The 23,015-nt window shown below is 47.7% G+C and overlaps 1 protein-coding gene and 1 non-coding gene across 4 annotated transcripts in view; both read right to left on the reverse strand.

The window, feature by feature from the left end:
- The window catches only part of CYFIP2 (cytoplasmic FMR1 interacting protein 2), a 123,060-nt gene that overhangs the window by 73,234 nt on the left and 26,811 nt on the right, over nucleotides 1–23,015 (reverse strand). For all 3 annotated transcript variants that reach the window (XM_088023482.1, XM_088023483.1, XM_028106535.2), the window contains exons 5-15: nucleotides 21,551–21,652; nucleotides 17,973–18,154; nucleotides 16,069–16,165; nucleotides 14,608–14,736; nucleotides 12,438–12,542; nucleotides 10,241–10,332; nucleotides 8,093–8,210; nucleotides 5,436–5,555; nucleotides 4,776–4,901; nucleotides 1,196–1,362; nucleotides 351–498 (exon numbers count right to left, since the gene is read on the reverse strand). In XM_088023482.1, the coding sequence (XP_087879608.1) occupies nucleotides 351–498; nucleotides 1,196–1,362; nucleotides 4,776–4,901; nucleotides 5,436–5,555; nucleotides 8,093–8,210; nucleotides 10,241–10,332; nucleotides 12,438–12,542; nucleotides 14,608–14,736; nucleotides 16,069–16,165; nucleotides 17,973–18,154; nucleotides 21,551–21,652 (1,386 nt within the window). The remainder of the gene's footprint in view (nucleotides 1–350; nucleotides 499–1,195; nucleotides 1,363–4,775; nucleotides 4,902–5,435; nucleotides 5,556–8,092; nucleotides 8,211–10,240; nucleotides 10,333–12,437; nucleotides 12,543–14,607; nucleotides 14,737–16,068; nucleotides 16,166–17,972; nucleotides 18,155–21,550; nucleotides 21,653–23,015) is intronic.
- On the reverse strand, nucleotides 3,759–3,865 carry LOC114212004 (U6 spliceosomal RNA). The gene has a single exon (XR_003609879.1). It is a non-coding gene; the product is annotated as a U6 spliceosomal RNA (small nuclear RNA).

Raw genomic sequence — 23,015 nt, forward strand, 5'->3', positions numbered from 1 at the left:
CCAGGGTTCACTGAAGAGGAACAGGAGAGATGCATATAGATTCTACTTTAAATTCCTCCTGCACTTTGGAATCTATACTTCACAGGGCTAGGAGACAGCCCGTCCTGGTATGACCCCCATTTGCCAGATTAGACAACTGAGGCACAAAGAGACTGTGTAACGTGCCCGAGGTCACACGGGTTTCTAGAACTAGAACCCAGGTCTCCTGAATCTTAAGCTGGTAGTCCTCCCTCCTGTATTAAAACAAGATGGCAGAGTAAGACTAGCACAGCTGCTGGACCCTGCCCCTCCTGCCTGAGGCCCCCCAGCCCCTGAGCTACCATGGCCTGGCTGGCCTTGGAGCCACTTACCTGTGTGCTGGAGGGCCCCACAGCACGCCGGGGCACCTTGATGTCAAATCCCCCTTTGGGATCCTTTTCCCCTCTCAAGCATGGGTCATTGGGGGGCTCTCGGCCCCCCTCCCAGTCACAGATGGTTTTTCGAATTGCCTGCAGGACACTGGGAAGGAAGAATGGATACTCAGACCTGGTTTTAGCATTGGAAGGAGGCCCTGCAAGCCTGTTTCTAGAGTCTGTGATGGCCCAGGACCCCTTGTCTTAGAATTCCTGGGCGTTGGGGAAGCGTGCTCATTTCTGGCCCCACCCACACCCCAAGAGGTGCTGGCTTCCCAGGCTTGAGCCACGGTCCAGAAATCTGCTCTTCAGTAAGCACCACAGGGGACTCTGATGCCCCCTGGCTATTTTTCTTTCTCATTCCAGGGGAGCTTCATTAGTCCAATTACATCTCCGTATGTTTGAAGTTTTAATAATAGCTTACATTTGTTGCATACTTACTCTGTGCTGCTGTGTGCTCAGGTCTACACACTGATTATATCACTTTATCATCCCAACAACCAGTGTATTCCACATTTTACAAATGAGGAAAACTGAGGTTCAGAGAAAGTATGTTACTTGACCAGGTACACACAGCTAGTGGTGGATACAGGCTTCAAACCCAGAGACTGAGGTTTGATTCATTTCAAATGTCCAGTCTCCTAAGAAGGCATCCTAGAACTTGTGGGAACTTGCTAGAAGGGTTCAGTGTGTGTGCAGAGGCGGTGCTGGAAGCTGACTGAGCCAGGAACTTCCCCTGTGTTCTGCACATAGCACCTCTGATTTTTTATGTGACCCCTGGAAAGGGCCATCTGAAGACCCACCTGATAAGGACGTTCTTCTTCTTCCGCACGGCTTGTCTCAGGGGCTCGCGCAGCGTCACTTGGGCAAAGTCCTGCAGGGCCGCGTAGATGGTGTTCCTGATGGCCTGGTTGAAGACGCTCTCCATCCTGCCCATGAGGACCTGGAGGCCTTTGATCATGGCGATCACCTGGCCAGGCACAGATCAAGGTCAGGCTCACTGTGCCTCAGCTTTTACCTATCCGTCCAGCACCCTTCACCACACTGCAGGGAGGGTGCTGCCTGAGCGGTCCAGAAGCCAGAGGCCAGCGCTACTCAAAGTGCCAGTTCACAGCAAGGTAAGAAACGTGTGCCCAAATGGAAATGAGTGCACTGCTTCCTTCACAAGGAAAGTCCACTACAGGCACAGATGTTAGCTAAACGGCACAGCGTGCTTCTCGGCGCAGCTCACTTTCACTCTGGCTCCAGCTCCCTAGCTTAGTGTGACTGCCGACAAAGAGCAGCCAGTTCATGGACCACACTTTGTGGACCACTCTGACTTCCAGAGGCCTCTCTACACACCATGAGCCCACAGACCGTATCAAATAGAACTTTGTTTGACCATAACACTTTCTATAGGGTTTTGACAATCTTTGCTTTTGAAATAATTCGGTCATTTGCTGTTTGAGTCCACAGAGCTTCCTCCTATGACATAAAATCTCTGTAGAAGTCTCAGGTGAGGGAAAACCTCTGTTCTTCTGTTTGCCTCCTTCCCCCCTGCCCCTTCACCTACTCATCTGGCTGCAGAGACGGGGAGACAGGTATTTGTGATGAGTATATCCTGGCCCGCCTTGGAGCATGCGCCTTCTCTTCTGGGTTCCTCTCTTCGTGCAATCACCCTTCCCTCCCCATCCCAAGGAAGAGAGGCATGTGTTTCTGCAGTTACTTTGTCGGTTTCCCAGTAGGTGAGTTTAATGGGGCGAAGGAGGAATAAGAAGTCTTGGGTGGAAGTCACATCCCTAGTCTAGCGTCACCAGCAACATGCCTGATCCTTTGGCCCCTGTCAGCCACAAGTGCCAATATCTAGGGTGAGTCAGAATTCAGAGGGGACAGCACAAGCCGTATTAGCCTCCTGACATGATGTGTCAGATCTGATGACATGACCACACATCATCATGACGTGCTGGACTTCCACGCTCTGCACCAGGCTGTAAGTGCTGCCGGGGCAAGGCCCAGCAATGCTGTGCACGCCCTATGCCCACCGCCTGGGCCTGCAGTGAGCCGTCAGAACATTTTTGTTGAAAAGGAACGAATAAGGCAATGAATGAGTTTACAAGCTAAGATTTTTTTCTTCCCTCTAAACCTTAAAAGAATAAATAGAACATCTGAGGTTAGAGGAAATGGTGAGAACAAAGTTCAGGCAGTGAGGAGAACCAACAAGTATAGTGGTTTCGCGGGAGAGAAGCTTTATTGTAGAGAAACAATGGGACAGAAGCCTTAAGGGAACATTACATCACAAAAGCACCTGGGCTCCTGGCTAGAGGCGTTAACTAGGAAATAATGAGACAAAGTAAGGAAGAGATGATGGAGAGGTTTCAGAATAATTCCAAATACAGCAGGGTGTGCGGATCTGTTACACCTAAGGGAAAAATCTTTGCAACTCTGGGCTAGGCAGAGATTTCTTAGCTAGAACACAAAAATCACAAACCATAAAATAATTGGTAAGTTGGACTTTATCAAAATTAAAAAACAGTGTTCTTCAAAAGGTACCCCTAAGAAAATGAAAAGGCAAAGTCACCAATTAGAAAAAATATTTACAACATATATATGACTAGGGACTTGTATCTACAACATATAAAGAATTCTCACAATTCAATATGAAGAAGACAGAAACCCAATTTAAAAAATGGGCAAAAGATTTCAGAAGACAGGATTTCACAAAGGAAGCTATATGAGTGGCCAATAAGCACATGAAAAGATGCTCAATATCATCAGTCTTCAGGGAAATGCAAATTAAAACTCCAATGAGCTTTCACTAAATAGCCATTAGAATGACTAAAATTAATAAAATGATAGAATCAAGGACTGAGGGTGTAGAGCAATAGTACTCTCATATACAGTTGGTGGGAATATAAAATGGTACCTCCACTTTCGAAAACCATTTGGCAGTTCCTTAAAAAGTTAAGTCACCTATAATATGACCATTCCAAGAGAAATAAAAACCTACATCTATACAAAGACTTATACTCAAATCTTTAAAGCAAGTTTATTCATACTAGCCCAAAGCTGGAAATGGCCCAATGTTTATCAACAGTTGAATGGGTAAGCAAATTACAGTATATATCCATACAATGGAATAATACTCAACAATAAATGAAACAAACTATTGATACACAGAACAATAGGGATAAAACTCAAAATTATGATGGTGAGTAAAAGAAGCCAAACAAAAAAATACCAACCAAACAAAATGATAAAAAATGCCAACAAATCTATAGTGACCAAAAAAAAAAAAAAAAGTGATCAGGCCCAAGGATGGTGGGAGGATGGATGGTAAGCAACACGAAGTCTTTAAGGGGAGATGGAAATGTTCTGCATTTTTTTTTTTTTTAAAGGGAATGCTTTGTGAATTTGTATGTCATTCTTGCAGAGGGTTCACGCTAACCTTCTCTATACTGTTCCAATTTTAGTACATGTGCTGCCAAAGAGAGCACAGAATGTTCTGCATCCAATCTTTTTTGTTTCACAGGGCGTATACAATGATCAAAACTCTTGGCTTTAAGTGGATACAGTTTACTGAATATAAATTATACCTCAATAAAGATAATAAAAATACTATACTATCCTCATGAAGCTATCAAACGCATGGCACAAGAACGGGGTCTTCTAAAAGGAACATTCAGAGAACAAGATGGAGCTTCTGGACATTAAAAATATAATAGGCACAATAAAAAATACTAATAAGGAGTTGAACTTCAGGAAATATCCCATAAAACAGAACAAAAATAAGTGATGGACAATAAGACAGAAAAGGTAAGAAAATGAGACACTAAATCTGACAACTCATCTCATCTTGGTTTCCACCTGTAGTTCTTTGATCATTCATCAGTTTGGGCATTTTTCTTATCTCTTTTAGTCATTGGTTTTGTCCTTGTTTCTGTTGTTGGTTTCCTTTTGCCCATTTTTCTAGTGGAGTGAATGCTTTCCCTTGGATTCTTGGGAACAGAATGAGTTTCTAATCATTTCTGAATGGTAACTTTTTTTTTTAGGATTTATTGATTTAGAGAGAAAGAGAGCACGAGCAGGAGCGGCAGAGGGAGAGGGAGAGAGACTCCCGAGCAGACCCTGTGCTGAGCATGGAGCCCGACGCAGGGCTCCATCCCCCACCTAGAGATCACGACCTGAACTGGAACCAAGAGTGGATCGCTTAACTGACTGCAACACTCAGGCGCCCCTGAAGGGTAACTTTTGACAGAGATGAATTCAGGCGGGAGGAGGAAGATAGGGAAGTAGACGCACAAGGAGGACCATGGCTGCCATCGTGCTCAGAGGCACTCCCGGAACCAGGATCAACACCAAGCAGCAGCCTCGGGGTAGGGCGTAATGCAGGGAGTCAGCACCCACCTCGACAAAGGCAAACTTCTCCTCACTGGTGTAGTTGTAGCGCGTGGCTCTCTCATACTCCTCCGCCGTGCCAGGGCAGTCCTTGTTGCAGAACTTGTCAGTGGGGTGAACCAGCTTCCAGGAGTACTGGGGAGACAGGAAGAACCCAAAGGTCCATCAGTGGATGAAGGGAAAAACCAAACGTGGTGTGTCCATGCAGGGGAGTGTGACTCAGTCATAAGAGGGAATGAAGTTCTGATTCACGCTCTAACGTGGATCATGGTTCTTGAAGGCATGAAGTGAAAGAGGCTGGACACAAATAACCACATAGTATGTAATTCTACTTATGGGAAACATCCAGAAGAGGGAGATCTTTAGAGACAGAAGACAGCTTACTTAGGGTTGTGGGGGTCGGGAATGGGGGTTGATTGCACAGGGTTTCTTTTGGAACTGATAAAAAGATTCTAAATTTGACCGTAGTTGCACAATTCTGCAAATATACTAAAAACCAATGAATCTACATTTTCAGTGAGTGAATGGTACAGTGTGCGAATTATATCTCAGTAGGCTGTTAAAAGAAGAGTGCTGGGAAGAGGCAGAGGCAGACAAGAGTCCATGTGCACAGAGGTCAGGCTGGAGGGGCCCGGGGAGGGGCAGGCCCTCTGCCTTCAGGACACCTACCACCTCCATGACGTGGGCGCTCCACTTGGATAAAAGCTGCAGGCCCCGCAGGGCCAGGTCAAAGAGTTCGCGGTATTCCTCGTCTGACTTCTGGCTGTCCAGCCCGGAGCCTGTCACCACCTGGGGAACATGGGCCGTCACGCTCACCATGTATGTGCCTGGCACGTTTAGACATTATTTCACTGATTCCCCCAAGAATAATACAAGGGAGGTGCTATTATTATACCCCCTGGATAGATAAACTGAGGTTCAGACAAGTTCTTTGTTGAAGGCCACTTGGCTTGTAAATGACTGAGGGTTTAAACTCAGGTGGTGTGACGCCGTAGCCCCACTCACAACTACCCTGTTATACTGCAGGGAGGCGGCTTTCAAAGTTTTTAAACTGCTAATTACAGTAGGAAGTGCACACCCCAGAGTGACTCAGGAACACATACCTGCATAGAGATCTTAAATATATATATATGAACCAACGCTTTTCATGAAGCAACTTTACTCTTAACACATGAGAATTCCTCTGATTGTCTATTCTATGTCATACACAATGCTCATCATGTCACTAAATTAATTTCACAGCTCATTAATTAGATATGACACACCAACTGAAAAGTGCTGGACAAACGTCTATTTGAATGTGTATTATTCCATAAGGCAGTATGGATGTATGCATGTGCATATAGATATATGTGCATACATCTACGTCCATGCATATGTGTATATATGCATACGTGCACACACATGTGTGCACTCATATACGCATACGTGCATACGTGCACGCACATGCATACCCTCATATATGTATACGTGCATACGTGTATGTAGGTACATATATGTATCTACATATAGAGTCAGTCCTCATTATTTGTGGGTTCTGTATTTGTGAATTTGTCTCCCTAAAATTTATTTGTAATCTCCAAGTCAATACTTGCAGTCCCTTTACTGGTCATTCACAGGTTATGTGCAGAATGGTGAAAAATCTGAGTCATGTCCCAGCTGAGGGTGAACATGGTGAATCTCTGCCTTCTTGTTTCAGCAATCATGCTGTATACCTGTCCTTTTCATGGTTTATTTAATGCCACGTTTTCCATATTCTTGTACTTTTTACTGGTGATTTCACTATTTAAAATGGCCCCAAATGTAGTGCTAGAGTTCTGTGTAGTGATCCTAACTGCAAGAAGGCTATGATGTGCCTTAGAGGAAAAGCACGTGTTTTAGATAAGCTTTGTCTGGACGTTAAGTCATAGTACTGTTGCATGTGAGTTAATGTCTATGAATAAACAATATCTATTACATATGGTATCTTTAAATAGAAACACACAGAAAACAAGGTTATACATTGGTCAGCCTATGAAAATGTTGTGACCAGAAGTTCACAGGAATTTAACTCTGTACTTCTTCGAGGAGCAATGGTTCAGTATTTGCTGATCCAATGTTCATGCCCACTATACAGAATATAATTACTGCAAGTAACAAGAATTGTCTGTGGATACACATGTGTAAAATGTACAACTTAAAAAACCACTTGAAGCCAGATTCACTCTTAGATCCCACCAAAACTTGACAAGGATGAAGGAGGCCCCGGCTCTGAAATTACTCCCATAGCTTTAGCTCAGATGATTGCCACATATGGTTAAGAAGGCTAAAGGTTGGGGTTTGACCTTGGTCCATGTCTTTCAGGAGCCCTCATAAGAACATGGGCCACCTGTCTAATGACCACACCGTGTGCACTTGTCTGACTGTCCTCATTTCAAATATGCTGCCCTTTGATCAAAGACATTTTCAGAATTTGGGTTTGGAAAGCATGTGCACTATGGCTGCCAGCCACATGGTGGAACCAGTGAGTAAACGTGGGATAGTGCAGAGTCAGGCAGGTTCAAATCAAGTGGGGGTGGGGGGGGCTGTGTTTATCAAACCAACATATACATTTACTAGAAGAGTATGTATGGGAAGAGTCCAGGAGGATATATAAACCCAAATATTAATCACAATTTGTTCTGGTTGGTAGAATTTTACATGACTGATTTCCCTCCTTTGTATATTTGTATTTTTTCTGAGGTTTGTGCATTGACTATATTTCCATATTTAAAAAAAAAGAAGAAAAATGTAACGTCAGTAAAAATGTAATTGGTGGGATTATAAGAGATATCATGGCCTTCTCTGTCCCTAACTGCATTTTCTGATGTGTCACAATGATTATTTATTATTGTGTATTTTTAAAATACTCAGATAGTGCTCTGAGCATGCGTGTTCAGAACTGTTTCTTTTGCCGTCCAGGGTGGAAATGGCTGGGATCATGTGCAGATGAACCATTACTGGGCCACTGTAATCTGCTGGGCAGGATGCATCTTCCATGCATCCTACTGTTTAATCCTCTCAATGAACCTTTCCAGATACTATTACCCCCATTTTACAGATGAGGAAACTGAGGCACAGAGATTGTGAATAACTTCTGAAGGTCAGTGGCTGAACCAGAATTAAATCCAGTTCTGTCTGGCTCTAAAATCCATGCTCTCGGCCCCTCGGCCCTCTTGCCTCCGATGTGTATTGCCTCTACTCCTGCTCTCCATCATCCCTGGGATCATTTCCTTCCTGGCTGGTCACTGCCCCTTCGTACCCTGAGCCCCCACAGGCCTCCATCCCAGCAGCCAGAGTGAGCTTACCTCACTGTTGCTGTAGCGAGCGAGTTCAGAGATGAAGCGGATGTGGTCGTCCCGGATCTGAACCATCTGCTCGCAGATGTTGTACTGGGGGCTGATGCTGCTCTGGGTACATGTCCACCTGGGCAGAAAATCACAGGGTTGGAGCAGGTTCTGGCCTGACGTGCCTCAGTGGGATAGGCTCCTTCCACTCACTAGTTGCTCCTGGTGCTCAGTCAAGCATGGCCAGCTCCCCTAGGTGGACCCAACAAGTGACCCAGTCACCAGCAAGAAAGACTGCCACAGGCTGAGTGGAATAATCTTCCTCCTCTAAGATCCAATCACAGACTTTTCCAGGTAACTTGTGTCCACAGTACTTACCAGTTATACGAGTGAGGAGCCTCTCTAGGGCTACAAAGAGCTGGAAACCGAGCGAAGAAAAGGCAAGGTGGGCAACCTCCCCAAATCTGCCTACTGACTGTCAGCACTGGCATCCTGAGGGTGAAGCTGGCTTTGGTGGGGCCGTTAGGGTGGGACTGGGGAAACTCACAGGGATCCTGCCTCTTTTTCAACAGTGATCAGGCAACATTAAGGACTCCATGGTGATGGGTAACGTGTGTTCTGAGAGGTACTGCGGGCACGTTCTCCCTCCCACCCTCCCTCTCTCCCCACCCCCCGTTGCTCCCCTTGCCCTTCTCCTTTCTCCTTAACTCTTTGGAAAGATATCATTGGGAAAACCATCCTAAAATGGAAAGGAAATCAATGAATGAAAGTCTTCACTCTCCTTCCCCAAGAGAAAAAAGATAGCCCCCTTCACCCTCATTCTGTCATCTGGTGCTGGGTGACCCAGGAGACAGACTAAGCATGGGCACCAAACAAAGTGGATAAACATTTTGGGAAAAATTTAATATCTCGGGGCGCCTGGGTAGCTCAGTCATTAAGCATCTGCCTTCAGCTCAGGTCATGATCCCAGGGCCCTGGGATCGAGCCCAGCATCGGGCTCCCTGGCTTGGCGGGAAGCCTGCTTCTCCCTCTCCCACTCCCCCTGCTTGTGTTCCCTCTCTTGCTGTGTCTCTGTCAAATAAATAAATAAAATCTTAAAAAAAATTTAATATCTCAAAAGGATCTCCTTGAAGTGGTTCTCATTAGAATACTTGGACTGGTGATAGACTTCCTCATGCTTATACTTTGGCATGACTTTTATTTTGGCTTACTTGTACAGGAATGGGGACACTATCACTCAAACCTCTGACACGCTGCTGTGGCCACATCATCACTCTCACCCAACTTCAGGTGGTCAAGAATGCACACAGGAAACCTGAGGAAAGGAGTTCAGCCTTCTCAGTTCCATGCTCTTCCTAAAAAACCTCCTCACATACTAGCAGCCAGGAGGTTATGAAAAGACTAAACCAGCTTCCTTGGTGAGACTCCCTTGCAGGGGCTCAAGGCTGGTGGGGTTCAAGGACACTCGTTTACCTATTTTTTAGGCGCTAACCCTCACTTCTGACCAAAGGACAGTCAGCCCCTCTCTGTAGGGAAAGGTCATATTCAATCAGCTTTGGGAAAGATGCAGACAGAAGGAACCTTACTAACAACCCCAGAGATCAACAGAGTGGCTGGCCCAGGCTGGAGCTGGGTGGTCACCCACCTGCCATGGCGTCACTGACATCCCAGGTCCTAGCACAGATTACCTGGAACGGTGGCTTATAAAACAGTCTAAGGCGAGGCTATCGACTCACTTCACAGGTGGAACCATCCAAACCATATACTCAAACACATACTTACTGCATGGACACAAATCTGAGGAGAGAATCGAGATGCTGAAGAATGCCTTCTTGCTCCACCCGACCACTGAGGGCCAGCCAGTCCTCCCCCTTCTTGAGGGAAGGAGGGCTCCTGCTGTCCCGCTGTGGGCAGCACGGATCAGCGCCAGGACAGAGAAGGGGCGTGGCTGTGCTCTGAGCACTTTTGAACCCTGGCGGCAAAGGGCAGATACAAAAGGGCTCAGAGCACCCTCCGCTGTTCCCTTCCGGCCAGCTGGGTGCCAGTGTTGCGATGGAATCCACCTGCCCAGGGCTCTGGGGAGGGAGGAGGGGCTGAAGTGGCCCCTCGGCCCCCTGCCCGGGCTGGGCGTCCTCGCGGGAGCCGAGAGACATTATGGCAGGCACTCACTTGGACTTGTTCTCTTCATAGTGAGCACTGGTCTTAATGTATCTGGCCAGCTCTATCTGCATGTCGCCGAAAAGGGGCACCACTTGCAGCTGCTGCAAAGGAAGCAAACACAAGGCGTGAGATACTGAGGGAGGAGCCGGGAGGCTGCCTTCCACTGGGGAAAGCAGGCCTTTGTGTACCTCTGGGCCAACCCCTAGGTTCTGCTTCTGATCATGCTACTGGGTCATCTTGCAACCAAAGAGAGTCCCAGACAGTATACAGGTCCTCCTGTGCCGCCAGCCAACCCATGTTCCAGCAACTGAGCCCAGAGGGGGCAAAGTGATTTGTCCAAGGTAACACAGCAGGCAGAATGGATGAAGGATGAGGGCCAGACAGCCTGCCTCCCAGGGCAGGTTCTTTCTGCTCTAACTTCCCTGGGATTTGTGGATCCTTGCAGCTGTGAACTCTGGACTAGGAGTGGATACGTGGATGCCACTGTCTGGGTGTGGCCTTCCTGAGAAACTCTACAACGTGAAGAAATTGAAACCCTAACACCAAACACTAAAGGGCAGACAAGTCCTAAGTGAAGACCAGCACAAACGGAGAGGAGGCTGGAGCGGACTGCTGGCTTCAGGCAGTCGGCACCATGTCAAGCGCTTCAAAACCAGAAGATTCTTAGGACAGTGGTGGATACATGTCATTCTGCTTTCATCAGAACACATAGAATGTACAGCGCCAAGAGTGATCCCTAATGTAAGCTATGGACTTTGGGTGATAATGATGTGTCGGTGGAGGTTTGCTGATTGTAGAGAACACATCCCTTTGGTGGGAGATTTTGATAATGGGGGAGGCTGTGCGTGGTGGGGGAGGGCAGGGGATAAATGGGAAAACTGCCCTTTCTGCTCAATTTTGCTGTGAACTTTAACTGCTCTAAAAAATAGTCTATTAAACAAAAAACAGTATCTCAATCCATATAAATACTTCGTGAGGTCAGTACTATTATCATCCCCATTTCACAGATGAAAAAACTGAGGTTTAGATAGCTCAAGTGATTTTCACACAAAGTCAAGTCAGCTAGAAATCAAGGAGCCAGGACTATAATCCAGGGCTCTGACTCACGTATGTCCTTCCTACTGAATCCTCAAAGGAACCCTAGCAAGTAGATAACCTTAGCGTTCACATTTTTCAGGCTGGGGAACTCCATTTCAGAAAGGTTTAGTGATTTTTCTCAGAGTTATCCAGCTATCAAGTGGCAGAGCCAGACTAAAACTCAGGACCGACTACGGCAAAGTTGTATTTCTCAACTGCACCCCAATCTCATTCATGCTGACTGAGGGCAGAGGCAGATTTTGCAAGGTCTCCTGAGATGAGCCCTGTTTTCATTTGGGGCAGCTCCAGAGCAGAGTGAAAGTTCTGGCCCTGAAAAAAATGCAAAGCCACAGGATGTCTTTTGGTGATTTATTTCCCCCTTAACCTGGAAAAGTCAGTGGGATCTAGGCCCAGCCCAGTGTCCCCCATGCCACACTTTTGAGGGGTTCCACTTTTAATGTTAAGCCTGGTGTTTCCATGTCTGACCTCTGAGGCTCCACTCCATGCCTGGAGTGCCCAATGCTAGTATAAACCGACACCATGGAATTCAATTTCAAAGCAGGAAATCCCTTCATGAAAACCTCAAAGGCTTCATTTAACCCCAAGGTTTTATTTTAAAAAATTTGGGGCCAGAAGATCAAATGTCTGAGGCACTGCAAAGGTCTGGGTATATAATGGACTGTGATGAGGCCTTGTGCCCAGAGGCAGGGGTGAGCCGAGGGAGCCCCCCGTGGACCAGGAGAGGCTGTGACTTTCAATTTAAAATCCAGTCTTTAATCCTCCTGCTTCTGTGAGCTCTGATTTATATGGAAAATTAAAGCAGGTGCTGTTTTCTGGGATGCATCTCTTTCTTTAGATAGCAAGGGATTTCAGGAAAGAGAAAAAGCAATATGCAGAAAAAATTGTAAGGCCTCTCACAGCCAAATCCAGAGACTCGAGAGCATGTTTGACTTTAACGCGACAGCCTTCGATAGTGTAGCACCTTCTACAGAGGGTGGCTGGAGGCCCTGTCATTCTATCTGCCTCCTCCTCTTGGGGTCTTTAGAGCTGCCGTTCCATCAACAAGCTGATTTCTTCCCTTTCCCCAGAGAGAGCACTCTGCAGCCCAGCCCCACCCTCAGATACTGACCTTAAAGAACTTATCAATTTTGCTGAGGTTGATTCTCTTCTTGGCATCCAGTTTGTAAATGTTACTGACGTTTCCATCCATCAGGTAGAGACCAAAACCCATTACCTAGAGTGAGAAGGAGCAGAGCACAGAAGCCTATCATGACCATTGGAAAAGCTTTAAAAACAAAACAAAACAAAAAAAATTAAAAAAGGAGGTCTGTGCACACACACACGCACATCCTGTAGGAATACCTTCTCTTTCAAAACCCACGTGTCTTCAATTGAAGAAAGGAGACATAAATCTAATTTCAACTAAAAATCTGATTTCTCTGTAGAATTCAGAACACCCTGTAGTAGGTTATTATGGTGGCCGCTTGCTGAGTCCTTACTGTGGGCTGGAGTCTATGCGTAGGGCATTCCCAAGTATTTTCTTCAATTCTCACAATAATCTCATGAGTCAAGTTTACACAATGATCTTACTGCACAGACAAGGAATTAGAGGCCCAGAGAGGTTAGCCAGCCTGCTAAGGTCACACAGCTAATAGGTTGCAGAGACAGGGTCTGAAGGCAGATCTGACCACAACATCTACACATTTAGATGCTTCCTGCGAGAAAGGGCTGAGCGCTGCTTGTTGCTGCATCCCTGGGGTCTAGCACATCACAGGGACATGAGAATACCAGCTTGGTGTTGAATGAACATGAAACTATTCACTTCTTTCCCCAAGGAAGCTAAAACAACACACAGATTCCCAAGGAGCCACTGGTGACTTCATTCAGAACACATTTTTGCCTGACAATGCCCTATAAGCAGGTCACCAGGCCGACTCTTGATATGCTGGTCCATTTAATAGCTTCTCGAATGCTGACATGTTTTCCTCCTTTTGTCAAATGCACAGCAAGGCTGACGGGGGCCTGAACAACGAGGCTGAAAGCAGCTTCCCTTGGCTCACAGCTGCCGTGACTGTGGAGAAGTCACACCTGACACATAAGGGCCTGGACTAGAGGACCACGAAGGTCACATCCCCCTTAGTCCCATTCTGTCCCCGTGCTCTGCAGGGTGTGTGCCAGACTCTCCCACCTTAGGTGAGAGGTGCCCCTGGTGGCATCTGAGTTCACGGACACAAACTTGCAGAATGGGGGAAGAGCCAGCATTGAGACCCGGAGCCCGGGCTGGAAGAAGGGGAGAGCTCAGGGCTGGGAAGCAGAGGTGCAGAGGGCTCAAAAGCCAGTGAAGGAAAACCTGCTGGCAGCGTCTCGGAGTGCTTGGTGGGTGAGGGTGGCACGGAGGAGAGGAGGAAAAATAAAACTACCAGGAGAACACCAAAAGGGGAGGCTTTGGAGAAGAAAGACTCAAAAGGGGCTATGCAGCGTGTCAGAAGAACACGCAGAAGGCTGCTCATCTCAGTGCTACTGCTGTCAAGAGAAATCAGGAACAACCCAAGCAGCCAGAAGCAGAGGAATGGCCACAGAAATGCAAGGGCATCCGTACTGCATTATTTAGCAGCTGCATAACATCCGTGCTACATTTAATGAAATGGGATAAAAATTACACACACACATAATTTATGCATATTGCGTATGCTGAAAGCGCGAAAGCGTAGAAAAATTACAAGGAAATACATCAAAATGCTAGAAGTGTTACCCCTGGAGGGAAAGATGGTGAGAGAGAAAAACTGTGCTTTTCTATATATTCCTGATTTTCTACAATAAATATTACTTGATAATTTAGAAATGGAACTTGCAAATGGCTGGAACAAATGTGCCTATTTTGGCAAAATACAGCAAAAGCTTGAAGATTTTGCTTTCCCTTTGAGTCAGCAATTTCTCCCCTCGGACGTTTGACTTGGCAAGAGCGTGGACACAGAAGCTGTGCTGTAGTAAGAATGCCCAGTGCAGTTTAGCAAACCAATATCCAATGACAGAGGATTTGTTTAATAACAAGGTCCACGTGCGCAAGCTCCTCAGCGGCCATTAAAAACTACATTGCAGAAATACCCCGAACGGCATTTGGAAAGGTGTCGCTGACGTATTAAAGGGAAACAAAAGAGGATCACAAAGAATTATGTCCAGGGGGATCTGTATCAGTGTTTAAAGAAGAAAAAGTAAGCGTTTTTCCTTTTTTTAAAATGATTTTCAATAAGGAGGTGGAGGGCAAGCCCAGGCGCTGGGGCGTGCAACTGCAGGTGTACCTTGAGCAGCATGTGCTTCTCGCTGGGGGTCAGATACATCTTGTTCTCGTAGTAGTCCACGCAGATGTTGACAATGTCTGACAGCAGCTCCTCATAGCCTGGGATCACCTCCAGTTGCTGGTGGAGACACTGAAGAGCAGCGCCCCACCCCCCCCGTTAGCCCTTCTCCTGCCCCACCCCCACGCCCACCCCAGAAGGCCCACAGCTGGTTGGCAGTGACAGGGCACAGCCCCCTGACCATCTCAGGTGGACGGAGACTGCGTCTCCTCCTCAAAGTCCCCATGGTGGTTGGTTGGAGCTCCTGTGCACCCCCCACGGCAGGGAAGCCACCCCCCGCGCCCCGCCTTGGAGCCCTCCCTTTTATTTCCCAGCAATTCTGATAGTTAGAAAGTGCTTTCTTGGGCTGAGCTGAAAAGCAGTTCAGCTTTACAGCAACAGGCCTGTCGCAATCTAGGTTTGGTTTTGAGGGCATAGCCTTAGCCATGACATCTCAGATGATGACAGAAAGACCCAGCCCGGGAGAGGAGAGAGGGACCAGCAGGTGTGTCCCTGCTGTAGGACACGGTGGTACAGGAGCATTTCCCATCAGAGAAGAGTCTGAGGTCTCCACCTCAGGCCCTTTCTTTCCAAAGGGACAACCTGGGCCCCTGTGGGGGATGCCGTGGGAGGCACGGCTAGTGCTCTCTACAGACAACCTGGGGCTGAGACGTGGGGCTGAGTCTCAGGAAAGAAACATGTCAACACTGACAGCCTTGTGCAGTTAACCAAGAGCAGGAAGGGCCCAGTGAAGCCAGCAGCATCCCTGAGAGAGGTCTGGGCCTGGAAACGTTTCCAAGATGGAGGGCCCCTCTCAGCCAGGGCCCTGCTCACATTCTTGCTGGTGCGTGCTTAGGCTGACCTGACAGGTGAGCAAGATGGATTACATAAAGTCAGAGCACGAGAGCCATAGCTGATGGGTGTGCCCGGCAAAGTGGTGGCAGTAACCATAGCTACGGCAGCTCATGCTCTTACCATTCGTCAGGCTCTGCTCACTAAGGGCTTTTGAAATGGTGTCTCCTTTCTCACAACAGTCCTAGGAGACGGATGCTCATATTCTCAAAATAACAGCTCCACTTTGCAGATGAGGAAACTGAGGCTTAGACCTTGCTCAAGGTTTCACAAGGGGTCAGTGGAGGGTCCAGGATTAGAAAACAAGGCCATCAAACTCCAGAACCCAGGCTCTCAATCCTCGCTGACATGGGGGCAGCGTGTGGGCTGAGAAGGCTTTCAGGGAACAAAATCTGCGGAGGGTAAAAGGGTCACCTGTGGTTGGAGGGGAGATTTAAGCCTGCTAATTCAGGAGTAGGAAAGTGGGGGATGTTCATCTAGACTGAGCTCCCCTGCTCGTGGTCCCTTGATCATCAGGCCCCTGCCTGTGGCATTAGGACCCCAGGCCAAGATGAACAAGGAATCTGCCATCACCTGGGTGATCCTGTTGTGGTTGGCCAGGAACATGGAAAGGTTCTGCGACTCCTGGATAGACTGGGGGTCCGCCATCTTCCTCAGGAACTGTGCCGCCCTGCACACGGGGTCGCGGAGAGGACTGCTCAAGCACAGCCCGCCCATGCCGGGCCTCACGGATCCCACTCCCACCTAACCCACTGCCCCACTGCCCCCCGAGGCTAAGGTGCGCTGAATAGCACAGCTGACTCCACTGTCTAAGGAGAGTGGATTCTGCAGTCGTTTCGTTGGGGGCCATGCACACTCCGAAATAATAGCACCTACAATTAAGAGGCAAGAATACACTGAAGGTCAAACCCAGCAAGTTTAAGGGCATGTGGCATCCTATCAACCAGCCAGAGGTGGCAAGCCAGAGTGAAAGAAGCATCCTTGTGCCGGGCTGTGACCTGCTGTGGGACCGCACAGCGGAAATGGGGAGAAGAATCGCAGGCAGGGCAAGCGCTGGTTTTGCGTGGACTATGCTATTTACAGGAAACCTCCAAGTTTCTAAAGCAAAGCCCTGCATGGAAACACAAGCCTATTCCAGCTAACAGGACTCAGGTGAAGGGATGATGGGCTCGAAGGGGGAACACCACGGCCTCTGAGCTGTTCCAGCCTCACCCGGTGGCGGTGCGGCCTGTGTCAGGGCTGACTGTGAGCGCACAGACAAGTCACCCACCTTGCTCACGTGGCTTGTGAGCATGTCACTTGTGACCAAATGCAAAGAGTGGCCAAAACTGGGGAGAAACCGGGGGAGGGGCGCGGGGAGATGTGGGAGATACTATGCCATGAGTTGTCTCTGAAATCTTTGTGCAAGCTGCCGTTTCTGAACCAGGCCTGGAGATGGGGCTCTGCCTGCGGGCACAGAGCCCCAGGTTACGCAGTCCACTCAGGAGGATACAAGGGTGGGAATCGGTCTGCTCCCTGCTTTCTCCAGTTCCCTTGGAGCCCCAGGAGGATGCGATTCAAGGAGGAGGGGCCCTCTTCACCAGTGACACAGAAAAGCCTTCCCAAGAAATGTCCCCAAACACTGCAGTGCTCACATCTGAGCCTCAGCAACATACAGGAAAGATACCTGTTGCTTTCAAATGTCCTCTGCCACCTTCTGGGTGGCTGTATCCTAAACGTCTGGAGAGTGATAATTCCTGACCCACTCTCAGTCTCTCTTTCATCTGACACTGACCCCCAACTGACTCTGGCAATCACCTGCCCAACTGGAGGCCCCACTCACAGCAGGAACTGAGGGAGGTGTCCACACGCTACCCAAGCCGGAGCGCGATGACAATCCTCCATGGGACTTTTGCAAAAGTATGTGAAAGAAGCGCCCTTTCTTTCCTTTGAAGCTGGGGCTGCTTACGCTGGTCAGAGGGAAGCTTACAGCTGCTGGTGACCACCACAGGGCACAGGCCTGCCTGAGAATGAAGCTGCTATCCAGGAAAGCTGAGCCGAGAGGTAGAGGGTACCAGACCAACAACATCTGAGTATCTGGATCCAGATACAATGAAACTGTTCAGTTCTGGGAGCCAATCTAGTTCCTTCTTTTATATAAACAGTTTGAATTGGCTTTCTGAATCTTGCAAGAAATGACTGATGTGACCATCTTATGATTATTTTCCTGGTCCCAAACTGCATGGGAAACCATGCAGGTAGGGGAAAATGAGGCTCCGACCCCACCTTAAGACAGAACACCTACAAAGGCCCAGTTTTCCAAAGACTCAGCTCTGCATCTTTTTCCTCAAACTGCAAAGACAGATATAGGCCCACCCCTGCAGGGTTGGGGAATGGTTAGTTTGGTTCTGGAGGATGAGCCCGGCAGAAGGGCTCTAGCCTCTGCCTCTCCTAGGCCAGCTCCGCAGGAAGAGGGGGGTCGGGGAGGGTGCCCTGACCTCTTATAGGCAGAGTGGTCGTTCTTGACGCTGCACTTCATATTCTTCAGCTCATCCAAGACAGCGAACATGTTGATGAACTTGCCCAGGGTCAGAAGGTAGGCCTCGGAGACGAAGTCCTTCCTCCGCTCAGCATGGCAGAGCCGCTTCACCTCACTGCAGAACCGCTCGATGGCCTTGCGCTGCAGGTGGAGGGGCAGCAAGTAAGGACAGGCAGCCCCAAAGGTGGCTCGCTGTGCTCTGTGCGGAGAGCAGGATCAAGACTCCCTCCCCTGGGGCTCTGGTCAGAGCGTGGACATTTAGAGAAAGTCAGATCTGCCAGGAGATCTTTCTTAGAGGGGTCCCTAAATCCAGAGCTCATTTCAAGAGGGGAGCCCAGAACCTGCAGCCGAGTGAGTCAAACCAATGTATTTATTCACCATGCCTTTGCTCAGAAGCATTATGTCTTACTCATTTTTTGTATCCCAGCATCTAGGACAGTGTCAGGGCAAGAGTAGGGTAGGGACCAAGAATGAGAGAGACATTCAGAGAGAGAGGCTCATGCATCCAATAAATCATATTTACTGAGCATCTACTGCATGCCAGGAACCATTCTAGGTACTGGAGGAGAGTAGAGAACAAAACAGAAAAAAAAAATTTCTGCCCTAAGGCGCTTATATGTGAGGAAAGGCAGAAAACAAAACAAATACTCTATATTAGAATGTGACAAGCAACACGGAGAAAAACAAAGCAGGAAAGGGGGATAGGGAGGGCAGGGGGAGCTGTACACTTTAGTAGGAAGATCAGAGAAGAAATCATCCAGAGGTGACTTTTAGGAAAAGAGTTTGAAAGAAGAGAAGAAGAAAGACAGCGATAACTGAGGGAAGTGCATTCTGGACAACGTGAGCAGCCAGTGCAAAGGCCCTGAGGCAGGAGTGTCCCTGACATGTTTAAAAGATGAACAAGAAGCTGGCGGTTGAAGTGAAGTGAGCAGAAGGAAGAAACTGGAGGCAGAGAGGGACCAGGGCCACTGGCTGTCACAGGCCTTTGTGAGGGCTCAGGTTTCTACACTGAGTGAGTCAAAGGTAACATGGTCTGAACTGTATTTTAAAAGGATCACAGTAGCTGTTATGGTGAGAATCGACTATAGGGGGCAAAGATAGAAGCAGGGAGAAGAGTTAAGAGAAATGAAAATATATCTCCCCCAAAATGTATACATGAATATTCACAGCAGCCTTGTTCATAACAGTCCCAAAGTGGATACAACTTAATGTCCATTAACTAATAAATATGTAAATAAAATGTGGTAGATCTATACAGTAGATTAGTATTTGGTCATATATTTTGGTACACGCTACCACATGGATGGATCTTGAAAACAATATGTTAAGTGAAAGAAGTCTGTCACCAATGATCACATATTATGTGATTTCATTTAAATGCAATGTCCAGAAGAGGCGAATCCATAGAGACATAAGACAGATTTGTGGTTACCTTGAGCTGGAGTGGGGAACGTAGAGGGTATGATGGGGTGGTAGCTAAAGGGTATGGGATTTCTCTTGGGGGGTGAGAATGTTCTATGACTGATGATGGTGATGGATGCACGACTCTGTGAATATAACTAATAAAAACTGTTGAATTGTCCGATTTAAATGGATAAATTGTATGGTATATGAATTATATTAAAAAATACGTTACCAAAAAAAGCAGCTGACCAACAACAAAAATAGGCTAAAGCAACAATTTGGAGAGACACAGAGAGAGGAGGAGGTTGAGGAAGAAGAAGAGGAGGGCGAGGGGAAGGAGAGGAATCACTCTTGTATGTGAACTTCACTCCATGGACATGGGATACCCCGCCCCAGTGAATCAGTCCCCTCCTTCAAAGCCCAGGCAAGCCCTACTTTCTCCTTCCAGAGTCCAAGAACAACGCAACTTCTTGCAATGATGGAAATGTTCCATGACTGCACTGTTCAATATGGCAGCCACTCATCTCAAGTGGCTACTGAGCACTTTTCATTTCATGGCTAGTGCGCTGGGGGACCTGAATTTTAAGTGTTATTCAGTTTCACGTAGATAGTCTCATATGGCTAATGGCTACTGTGTTGAACAGCATAGTCTTAGATTACTCCAGATCCTCCCTTCACTAAATACTTTGTCGGAAGGCCCTTCGTTTAGCACTCCATCAGCCTCTGGATAGTTCTTCTCTCTTGGACCTGCCTTCCCAAAGAAACCAGGCTCCTGAGGGCAGGGCCGTGATGCTAGTCACAGTGGCTGCCATTTGTCACACCTACTCTGTGACCAAGGCTCCACTTGGCTCTTCACAAACAGACCTCCTTCATCCTCACCACACACCTGAGATGAGGCATGATTTCCAAGGTGAGAACCGGAGGTGTCAGATGTTACAGAACTCACAGGCACACAGGGACAGTGTGCAGAACCTTGAGTTTCTCTGCCTCGGAAGCCAGCCCTCCTGCCCTGGGCTGCACGCATTTGCACCTTTCCCAGACAGTCCCATCTCCCACCCCCAGGCCTGGGCAGAGCTGGGTGCGGGGGCGGGGGGGGACATCCGGCCAGCAGCTTGCAAGGCTATTTATGACGCTTTTAGTGCTTCAGTGGAAACTGTGGAGGGCACAGAGCGTGTGCCATGACCCCGCCCCAGGGTACAGACTGGCCTCCAAGTCTTCAATCTGCATTCTCGCACAGCGTCCGACATGACCAGCATAACCAACTGACTGGCATTATTCTCCCTTTGCCACTTCTGTTTAACCAGCTTGCCCTCTTGCCTTCCATTCATGGAGGCCCCACAGCGCTCTTTTCTCTTTTCCTCCTGAAATGACTCCTCTTTCTGGCTTCCCAGCTGGCCTCCCTGCTGTCACTCTTCTCCCCTCCCACCTTCCGCATCTGTAACTGTCCCCCATCTCCCATCTATTTCCCACACAGCAGCCAGAACGGTGCCGCAAAACCTCAAGCCAGAACTCGTCACAAGGAACCTCCAGTGGCTTCTATGGTGCTCGAGTAAAATCCACATACTTTTTTCACACCCTACTTCCTGGCCTACAGTGCCCTGAAGATCAGGTCCTGTCTACCTCCCCCAGGTCACCTTCCGTCAGCCATCCCTACTCACTGCAGCTCCCCTGGCTGCCTGGTATTTCTTAAACATGCTGTGCCCCTTCAGGCCTTTGCAGTTCCTTCCGCCTGAAACCTTCTTCCTCCAATCCTCACACGCCAGAGGACTGTTACATACAGATTTCAGTGCAAAGACCATCCCTAAAGCCGCACCAGGTCACAGACACCCTCCACCCCAGAGTTACGATTTTTAAATTTTATCTTACTCACAGCACTTACTACACCCTGAAAAGGAGTGAGTATTGTTTACCGTCAGTCTCTCCTCCTACCTGAATCACACTCGTGTGCTCACTAGGATGTAAATCACATGGGAGAGGCAGGCTTGTCTGTCTTGCTCACCAAGGGGCATGTCAGTGGCCCACAAGAAGTATTTGCTCAATGGACAAATAACCTGGGTCAAAAATCCAGATCCCAGTAGCTGGCAGAGTGGGGCCTCTCGAGTCTCCTGATTCAGACCCACCCTTACCCCTCACCTGAAAGTACATGAACTTCATGAGCTTGGTGACCTCTGGCTCTAGCACCTCCACTGTCTTCTCATAGATCTCGACCCGGTTGGGCTGCTCATTGCATTTCACCTGTGGGGAGAGGGGAGATTACACATCCTACTTTGCCAAGGCAGTTCTGGTTCACATCTGTTGTCTTATTAATAGAATCCTTTTGCAGTGCCCTGACCATGAGCTCTGTACACATTTACCTTGATCTGCAAGGTCTCCCTCCTTCAGCCTTTCCCCTACTCCTACCCCAGGGGGACCCCACCAGCATCTAAGCAGAGAAAAATGTTCCAGCCATTGTTCCACATGCACATGGCATGAGGGTCCCCAGCCATACTTGGCCCCATCAAAAAACCCATTTTCTCTGCCCAGTGGGTTTCAACACATCAGAATCACATGGCAGATGTTTTCATAGCCTGCACACCCCAGACTGCTAACTGGTCAAGTGAAACTGAACAGTGAGCGAAGGATAAGCATGAGGACATTCTTCACACTGTTGCTTAGAAATTCTTAAAATGGTAGCAATAAGGTAAATACCCACCAGCCGATGATTAAATGGATAAAATATGATATATTCATATGATATCATCATAAAGGTGCTAGAAGGAATGAGACAGATCTCTGTGAAGTGACATGGAGAGATTGCTACCATAAACTGCCAGGTGAAAAAACCTGCAGGACATGAAGGGTAATTGAATCCCATTTTTGTTAAACAAAACACAAAACAAACAGTGTGTGTGTGTGTGTGTGTGTGTGTGTGTGTGTGTGTGTGTGTGTGTCTATATATAATAGAGGCATAGAAAATCTGAAAGAGTTCAAAGCAAACTGTTAATAAGTAGTTACCTCTGGGGGCTAAGGTGAGGGGGAAGAGAGAAGAATAGTTTCTGTTTGCTTTGCACACCTGTGGTTTGTTAATTTTGTTATAATGGGATATAAATATGATGCTGATAATTACAGTAAATATATTGGCATGAGTCAACACAAAAAAGTTACTAAAAAGGAATTAAGTGGGAAAAAGCAAGTGGCAGAACAATATACATATAAATATAAACAATATACATTTATAAATACAAATAGATGATAATTTACAAATAATATTCGTAGCAATATTCATGATGTTCAAGCAAAAAGATCCAAAGGAATATGCAGCAAAGTATCCATAGTGATTAGGCTTTGGTGGGAGGTGCATTTGGGTGGTGGGGGCGAGGAGGTGGGGATGTCTTGCTTTTTACTTTATACCTTTGGGCAATGGTTTGGGTGTCGTACAGGTAGTACATATCGCTTTTGAAATAAATTGAACAAATATTTTTGAAGTTGTCACCAGTGTAATGGGAAGCTCTCCAAATGCCTCGAGCAAGCACCCTTGACTACCAGGCCCTGCCTCACTCCCTGCACCCGGAAAAGCTCAGCTCTCTGGCTGAGGCCGAAGTGGAGGAGAGTCACCCAG

Source organism: Eumetopias jubatus, unplaced genomic scaffold, assembly GCF_037043125.1.
Source record: "Eumetopias jubatus isolate StellerSeaLion01/CBP00866 unplaced genomic scaffold, mEumJub1_p1.0 scaffold_5, whole genome shotgun sequence".
In the NCBI taxonomy this organism is placed as follows: domain Eukaryota; kingdom Metazoa; phylum Chordata; class Mammalia; order Carnivora; family Otariidae; genus Eumetopias; species Eumetopias jubatus.